The 8,362-nt window shown below is 47.4% G+C and overlaps 1 protein-coding gene across 7 annotated transcripts; it reads right to left on the reverse strand.

Moving 5' to 3' along the window:
* Positions 1-234: 234 nt before the first annotated feature.
* Positions 235-8,059, reverse strand: LOC123188462 (uncharacterized). Of its 7 annotated transcripts, XR_006494680.1 has the most exons (10): positions 7,798-8,059; positions 7,609-7,713; positions 6,339-6,453; positions 3,231-3,317; positions 2,790-3,141; positions 2,619-2,695; positions 2,093-2,538; positions 1,350-1,473; positions 944-1,228; positions 238-864 (listed from the first exon to the last, which is right to left on the reverse strand). XR_006494680.1 is itself a non-coding variant. In XM_044600590.1 (6 exons), exons 1-4 carry the CDS (start codon positions 7,933-7,935, stop codon positions 1,463-1,465), a joined length of 369 nt encoding a protein of 122 aa, XP_044456525.1. In that variant the 5' UTR covers positions 7,936-8,049; the 3' UTR covers positions 239-864; positions 944-1,228; positions 1,359-1,462. The 7 variants fall into 7 exon arrangements, 4 of the variants coding, with proteins under 4 accessions (XP_044456525.1, XP_044456524.1, XP_044456522.1 ...); XR_006494679.1 differs by having other exon boundaries at positions 247-864; positions 1,359-1,473; positions 3,231-6,453; positions 7,798-8,052; XR_006494681.1 differs by lacking the exons at positions 7,609-7,713; positions 7,798-8,059 and having other exon boundaries at positions 235-864; positions 3,231-4,872; positions 6,334-7,601.
* Positions 8,060-8,362: the final 303 nt, after the last annotated feature.

The raw sequence follows: 8,362 nt of genomic DNA on the forward strand, positions 1-8,362 counted from the left end.
GATCCGCAATGACGAGGAGGTGCAGGTCATGCACATCACCAAGAGCCCTTGTCCATGACCCACTCGACAGAGCTGCGACACAAGTATAACGTCCGCTCCATACCGATCCGCAAAGACGACGAGGTGCAAGTCATGGATGACACCAAGTGCCCTTGTCCATGGTCCACTTGACAGAGCTACATCACAGAGTCAGTAACAATTCAGTCTGAAGAATCAAGTTCCGCTTAGAGTCAAGAGATTCAAAAATAACAAAGTTCAGATAAATCTCAAAGTTTAGAACCGCAGATAAAAATACTCGCGCATCAGGCCCGAAGGAGTTTAACGGTTACAAAACCACTCGTCATACCGAGGCAAATTTAATCGGATTGTAAAAAGTTTGTTCACTCCACGGGAGGAGGACTGGCAGGCTTGACGAACTAATCCAGGTCAATTCCATCTGCAATTCGAGTAGCAGCAGCAATGAAGGTCTCCATAAAAGACTAGAAGTCAAGTCTCTTGGTGTTGGCAACCTTGATCGCTGCTAACTTCTCTTCTTTGGCCTCATTGCAATGGACACGAACAAGGAACAGAGCTACGTCAACACCGCACCGAGTAGACGATTTCTTCCATTCCTGCACTCGACCAGGGATCTCATTGAGTCGAGTCATCAAAGACTCGAGGTCATTTTGGAGCGTCTCCTTTGGAAAAGCGTCGTGTCAATCCGCGGCACCGCAACCTTCAGTCGAACAAGGTAGTCTATAAGGTTGGCAAGACGGGATTCCAGTCGAAGCACGTTCATGACAGCTTCATCCTTAACAAGGGAATTGACGGGGTCCAAGATTGTCTCGATTCGCTCAGTTTCTTCCTCAAAGTTTTGACAGAATTCTACAATCACAAAGAACTAATGAGTCAACAGCTTTATAGCGAATCAACGATAGCGAAACAGTCGGACAAGGAAAGGTACCTTCAAGCATAAGGAATAACTTCTTGGCGAGTCCGCCCAGATAAGCCTCCAGGTCATTTCTCTTCCGAGAAATGAATTCAATCTTTTCGTTCAAGGCTACTTTGTCCTTCTTCAAATGGGTCACTTCTCTATTAGCTTCGGCAAGAGCAGTCTTCAGCTTGACGTTGTCTTCCTCTAGCGCCCCGATTGAAGCCAGCTTCTTATCAGCGAGTGTTGTTTTCTCCAGAGCCTCCTGTGCTGCGGCAAGATCAAGGTCCTTCTATGCCAGAGCCTGCCTCATTTTCTCTAAATATAAATATATATATATACACACACACACACACACAACAAACAACATTCAGTTCAGAGAGAAGAACAAGGAAATGACTCGAGAGACAGCCTGATCCTACAGTCGACAAGTTTTTACCTTCCATACCAGTTGTTTCGTCTTTGGCCTTCTGCAAGTTCTTCTTGGCCAACTCCAAGTCAAGATTGAGCTGGATCTGCTTTCTCTCAAATTCAGCAAATTGGGATATGAGCTCACAGGATTTCTGAAGTCAGTAAAAAAGATATATCAGTGGAAAGAATAAAAGATTATTCGCTTCCAAGTGAAAAGAATTCTAAGACTACTGCAGAATCAAACATTCAACAGTAGTCTCGGGGAGTACACCCAGTTGGTGCACTTGGCATGCCCCCACTGGTACTCGACTTGGTCAGTCTAGTCGCTCAAACAAAAAAAGCAAGCAACAGTTATTCTTAGACCATAACCGACTACCCGCAGTCGACTGCGGTCTCGGGGACTACACCTAGTGGGTGCATTCAGCATGCCCCCATTGGTTAAGTTTCCACTCGACGGGGTCCGCCTAGACCGAGTGGAAGAACTGTAGAACAAGATATTTTTATCAAGACCCCCGCCGAATCACACATTCGATGGTGGCCTCGGGGACTACGCACATTGGGTGCACTCTGTGTGTCCCCACTAGTCCAGAGATACAATCGACACAACCTAGTCGACTCAACTGGAAAAACTACTCAGCATAAATTGAAACACCCAGTGGGTGTACAGATGCGGAGTGCAGACTAACGAATGGATACACAATGAAAGTCTTCAGGTAGCATATCCTAACAGAACAAGCATCAAGTTGGAGGGTCAGTCAGAAATCAACTAACCTGGACATTGGCTTGGAGAGCTGCACTGGCATCATAGGCAACTTGGCTGGTCTCATGCACCGTATTCATCCGCTCCATCATCAGGCCTGCTTGGCGTATGGCTTCCTTATCAACGCTTGCCTAATCCTCCGAAACGCGATGGGTGACAAACAGCGGAGACGGTGGAAGAGTCGCGACAACTTGACGATTCGAGGCGTGGTGTTCTACAGACGAAATAGGGACTTGTGCAGTTGATGATCAAGGACGTTCACTCGATACTGGAACGACAAAAGTTACAGAAACCCAGTTGAGGTCTCTGGACTGCTAAATCACTGGTTCCGTCGCCGGCGTTGACTGGGACGTTTTGCTAGCCGGTGCCTTCCTGCTTGAAGTCCCGCCCCTCCTTCCAATAGGTCTCTGCGGCACATCTTCGTCGTCATCTGGAAGTTCAATAACATTGGGCGGAGCTGCAAAGCATTCAATTGCAAGAGTTCAGTCGACCGTCAAAATGGCTCATAAAGTAAAGACAAGATGACAAGAGTTATACCCGCGTTGGAGGTGACTACGTCTTCCATCTCCTCGTCATCATCATCTTGGTAAATAGAAGTCCCAGAGGTAGCAGCACTGCAAATTTTAGAACTCACTCGGTCAAAACAGGAAAGTGAGTCGACTGAAGATTGAGTCATGCAAAAACTAAGAGGTCGAGCACAATAATTACCCAGAAGCGATGGGGATATCCACTTTAATCTTGGGAAAGGCCTTCCGAGGCTTTGACGATGCGTCTTTGGGCTGCTTCGGAGCTTTCTTAGTCAGCACAGGAGAAGATGTTCCAGTGCGCTTTAAGGTCTGTCCGGTCGGTGGAGTAGCTTTGCCACGAACACTTGCTGGGTCCTACCTCTGCTTGGAGCTCCTTCCGTGCGAGGTGGAGAGTCGACCTCCACACCACTGCTCGAGTCTTCACTCTCCTTGTCTCGTCCTCCGTCAGAATTTCAGTCACCACTGTCACCCCCGCTCGCCTCTCCCTCCTGCTCCTGCTCTCCGTTGGGCATCGAATACATCTTAGTGTAGATCTGCAAGGCACAGAGTCGAGCGGATATCAATCGGTTTCGAGAATAAATACATGTCAGAACAAAGGACACTCGGAAGAAAAGAGTTAGACCTTGTCTGGTTCGTTGGTGTTGTCGAGTGGAGGAATCCTCCTAGACCCCCTGGGGTTGTCCTTGTTGCTAGTGATGCCCTGCAACCACTGCACCACCGTCTCCTTGTCAACTTCCTCCGGGTGGACCCGAGTGTTGTCACCAATACCCGAGTACATCCACATTGGATGATCACGGGTTGGAGTGGCTGGATGCGTCGACTAAGAAACACCTCTAACAAGTCCACGCCAGTCACACCGTCGCGGACAAGTTGGACTACTCGCTCAACCAACATGTTCACCTCCACTTTCTCAGCTGGAGTCACTTTCAAGGGAGAAGGCTTCTTTACTCGCTCTATGGAAAACGGGAGAAGGCCAGTCGACTGACCAGGGGTCGGTTGGTCCTTACAGTAGAACCAGGTCGACTGCCACCCTCTGACTGAAACAGAAAGAACTACAGCAGGGAAAGTACTTTTACTCCTCATCTAGATCCCTAGACCTCCACACATCTGGATCACATGTGTCCTCTCATCACTCAGGTTAGCCTTTTTTGCAGACTGAGAACGACAAGTGAAAATGTGTTTGAAGAGACCCTAGTGCAGTCGATAGCCCAGAAAGTTCACACGCATGGACACGTATGTAGCAAGGTATGTGATGGCGTTGGGAGAAAAGTGATGAAGTTGGGCTCCAAAAAAGTTCAGAAAACCTTGGAAGAAAGGATTTGGGGGGGGGGGCAAAGAGAAACTGCGGTTGATGTGGGTCGCAAGGACACAGTCACCCTCCTGCGGCCGCGGATCGGTCTCGTCCTCCGAAAGCCGCTAAGAACCGTGGGGAATCAATCCCCCCTCAACCAGATCCTCAGATCTTCCTGCTGGATCATTGACCAAATCCAGTCGCCCTGGATCTAGCCGGGCGGCAGGCCAGTTCTCGACGACGACCCTCCCCGGCTTGTCTTCTTCCCCTTCGTCTTTGCCGTCACCTTCTTCGCGCGCTCCAGAGCCGCCGTCTTGTCCTTCCCCACACTACTAGGAAAATGCTTACCAGTAGCGTTGGTTTTTTTCTACCAGTAGCGCTGGTAGACGCGCTACTACTAGAACGCTACAACTATTTTTTAGCAGTAGCGCTTGTTTTTCCCAGCGCTACTGGTAACTGAAGATAGCAGTAGCGCTTTTTTATAACCCACGCTACTTACTATCCTAAGTACTAGTAGCGTGCATTTTTCTCCCACGCTACTACTAGCTAATTAGGACTAGTAGCATGCACCTTTTCCCCCGCGCTACTACTAGCTAATTAGGAATTAAAAAAAATTAGATGCCATATTCATGGATGGAAATCAGAGACACATCCAGTGCAAGATAAACTAAGGTCATAGAACCATCTCAACTAGAAGAGATCACAAGAGTCCATTTAAAATCATACGCACACAACCATCATCGAAACATGGGTACCTTCCCTAGTGTTCACCACCAACCTAAACAAACCTCTTCTCTAGATGTATCTACCAAGGCTCGAAGTTCAGATGCCGGTGGACCCAAATCCCCCCCCCCCCGGCATCGAGGTCCTCCACCTCGGCAACCTTTGGTGTCATGATCACCTGGACGATCATCTGTGCGACGTGGCTTCCGGGCTTCACCGGGTTGAAGAGCATAGCGCCCACCGGGCCGCGCTAGTCCGCGTCAATCAACCCCGCGTCCACATCGGGAATGTGAAAACTTGTTAGTATGAAAATATCACCAGTTCAACCAAATAGTATATTACAATTCACAAGACCAATTAAGTTAAGATTCCTTCTCATCTAGCAATTTAAAAGAGCTCATGCCGAAAATATATGCTTAATTCCTCACTGGCTATACAAACTAAATGGTACATGAACGCACATGGTTACCAAGATACCAGTCTAGATTAATACTGTCTATAAAGTTGCAATTCCTAAAGTTGATCGTCTCTTAGTTTTGTGAGGAAAATATGTTCCTTTTTAGAAAGCGTACAACTACCAATATCTTGTTACGATCTTAGCTAAGCGATACGGTTAACAGATAAACACACGCCATCTTTTTTTGAGAATATAAACACGCATAATAAATATGTGTGCAGATGGAGCATGGATCATCGAAGGCACTGACAATTAAAAATAGTAGTATTGCAAGGAATTATTCCAACTAAGCCTAAATTAAGAGCCCTTCATCGAAAAAAAACAAAGCCTAAATTCAGCAAGCAACAGCTCCATGGACAACCGGAGAAAGCATGATAGGGGAGATGGAAGGGTTCGTAGTTACCAGAGTCTTGTCGTCGACCAAACTCCGGTTACCGTGCGAGGCAGAGCGGCGAGACTCCTAGCAAGAATAAAGGAGTGGATTGAAGTATCTTTGTGTGTGTGTGTGTGTGTGTGTTTACACAGCAGAGCGTGTACCTAATGCTCCACTTGACTTGACTTGTCTTCCTGACCACACGTGAGTTGTGGCTGGAAATCCTTTGGAGTTTGAAGTGGCAATCATGTGGAGGTTATTTTTTTGAGAGAGAAATAATGTGGAGGTGTGTAGCCTATATCTTCGTTGTGCAGAAAATTAGTGGAAGGCATGGGCTAAAAAAGAATGGAAAAAATTCTCAAGATTGTAGTTGTTAAAGTTATACTAGCAAAAAGCCCCGTGCGTTGCAACGGGAGAAAAAAATACTACATACCCCTAGCCTAACAAGCATGGCTTAATGGTTAAAGGATAACCCTCTCCCCACACAATTCCATGTTCTCTATTCAAACATGGCATCCCATTGGTGTCGCTTATCCTCCTTTCCACCCTCTACGATAGTGGCCGCAGTGTCTATTTGATGACAATGCATTGTCAATCCCAAGGTCATCATCTCTGATTTTTTTTGCATATTCATTTCAGTAATCCATTTGTGTTAACCAAATGGACTGGTTAGGATTTGGATCCAAAGAATCCCAAAAGGAATTCTGAATGTTTTAGTTAAACCAATACTTTATTAGAATTTTTATTATTTACTTTGTAGGAATTGCAACTCAACTCACTCCATCCATTTTTTTCTCTGGACAGTTACCACGAAATATTAGATTTACCCTACTAAAAGAAGTTTTAGTCTAACCGGTGGACAAAGAAACAAACATATATACCTGACCTGAGCATGTACTTGTATCTGTAGGAGGCACCCTGAAAGAAGAAAACAAAGCGCTCGCATATGTCTCTTTCTCGTAAACCAGATTCGTCCACCGATGCATCACAGGTTCACAGCCCTGCAGTGCAAACATACACAAAGATTTAGGTAAGCAAACCATGGTGTGAGAAGCCAAACTAAAAATTTAGCCAATGCATAAAGCGGTATGCAGTACAAACAGCAGCAATCTTGGTCCTGAGCACCTGCACAAAGCTTCTCCACTGTATAAAAAACAATCTGAAAGACATGTAGACGACAATGGAACTTGCAGTTGCAGTCTTAAGATGGATAAGCACCCATCAAATAAAGAAAGAGATAAGATAATACGCTGTGCCATTGGACTGGAATAGCATCCTCAACTTGAGGAACAAAACAATTCAAACCGGCAAGAACGCAATGAAACACCTTTGAGAAGGCAAGGCCACAACCATGATGGATTAGGACAGGGAGCGCTTCTCCCCATTGTTACTGCTCTCCCTTGTTCCTCCTGCTCAGTTCCTCAAAAAACAAATCGTCCTAAGCTTTGCCTCGTATGCAATTCTTGCCCGTTGTTCCTGTCCGCGAGCTGTCCTAGCCAAGACATACCAACTCCTGTGCAGCTTCCGTCGTCTTCTTCTTTCCTATACGCAGCCACTGTCGACCATCGAACCGACATTGTCCCACTCCGATTCTGTCCAGTGGGAGGTCCGATGTCGAGGTGGAGCCACCTTGGCTGCCAATTCCTCCGCGTATCACTTTGCTTAGTTACAAGGGGAATCACACTCACACTAATAAAAAACTATCAGCGGTCCAGTGAATTAGCAGTTGACTAAGAGAACATGTATACACCTACATGTACATAGTCATAGACATGAGCCAAGGCTGATGGATAGACACAAATTATCACTAACTTGCTTAGTAAGTAGCACCAGATTGGATCACCGGAGAACAATATTACTATGGACTGTATGAATACTCCATGTATTTTTACCCAGGCAACTAACAACCTCACCCTGAGTAAATGTCCTACCTGGAGAAGAAAATTGCTTGAAAATACAGACCATGTGAGGGGTTGCTGGTTGGTCAGCTTATTCAATATGTACTACTCAAAATTGCATCTGATTGGTGCCATTCTTGTTCGAAATCAATTCCAGCAGCCATAATCGATACGATTTGGGAATCGAAGTCGCCGCAACCAATTGGCGCAGAAACGAGAGGGGATCGGATCGGGGGAGGGAGGGAAGGGGCGGGGGACCTTGATGTGGCGCTGGCCGTCCTTGTGATGCACGAGGTGGAGCTCCTTGTCGTCGATGGCGTCAGTGCCGCAGGCCCCCACGCCGAGCGCGAGAACACCACGTCCCTGCAGGGAGCACAGAGATGGTGTGAGCGCGCGCGATGGGATCAACCGGCAGAGCCGTTTCGTGGATCTGAGGTCCGCACGCACCAGTAGAGAAGAGTAAGGCGGGGGCTCGGGGGAGACGGAAGGGGGAGAGGGGCCGCGCGAGCAGGCGAGCTCGACGTAGGGGTCGACGGACGCGGCTGGTCGTTCGTTCGTCGCCATGGCCCCTCCGCTGCTGTTCATCAGGGCCGACGGCGAGTGGGTTGAGAGAAGAGAGGAGATGGAAGGGAGGCGGGGGTAAAGGGGATCTGGATAGGGTGTTGGTGAATATTTTTGTAGCGTGGGTGATAGTAGCGAGTTTTGCAAACCAGACGCTACATCTATGTCTTTAGCCGTAGCGTTTGGTTGATCACCCACGCTGATACTATATCTTGACTTCGGGGTATGGTGTAGCACATTTACTAGTAGCGCTGCCCAAAAAAAATCACGCTACTGCTAAGTAATACCAGCAACTCGTTCTGTACCAAGTGCTACTGGTATTTACCAATAGCGTGGGGTCCCAAACAAACGCTACTGGTAAAGTTCTACGTATAAGCATTTTCCTAGTAGTGCCATCGCGGCGAGTTGAGCTCAGGCTGGGTGGCAGCACCGAGGGCGGAGGCGGATGCAG

Source organism: Triticum aestivum, chromosome 2A (assembly GCF_018294505.1).
Source record: "Triticum aestivum cultivar Chinese Spring chromosome 2A, IWGSC CS RefSeq v2.1, whole genome shotgun sequence".
Taxonomy (NCBI): domain Eukaryota; kingdom Viridiplantae; phylum Streptophyta; class Magnoliopsida; order Poales; family Poaceae; genus Triticum; species Triticum aestivum.

Bases quoted from the DNA above. Each gene is read 5' to 3' on its own strand.
- LOC123188462 (XM_044600587.1), bottom strand. From the start codon at position 7,935: ATGAACAGCAGCGGAGGGGCCATGGCGACGAACGAACGACCAGCCGCG. The intron at 6,454-7,608 runs GTCCCCCGCCCC...TTTGCACTGCAG, and splicing joins ACGGCCAGCGCCACATCAAG to GGCTGTGAACCTGTGATGCA. The intron at 4,873-6,338 runs GTCAGGTATATA...GACGCGGACTAG, and splicing joins AGATACAAGTACATGCTCAG to CGCGGCCCGGTGGGCGCTAT.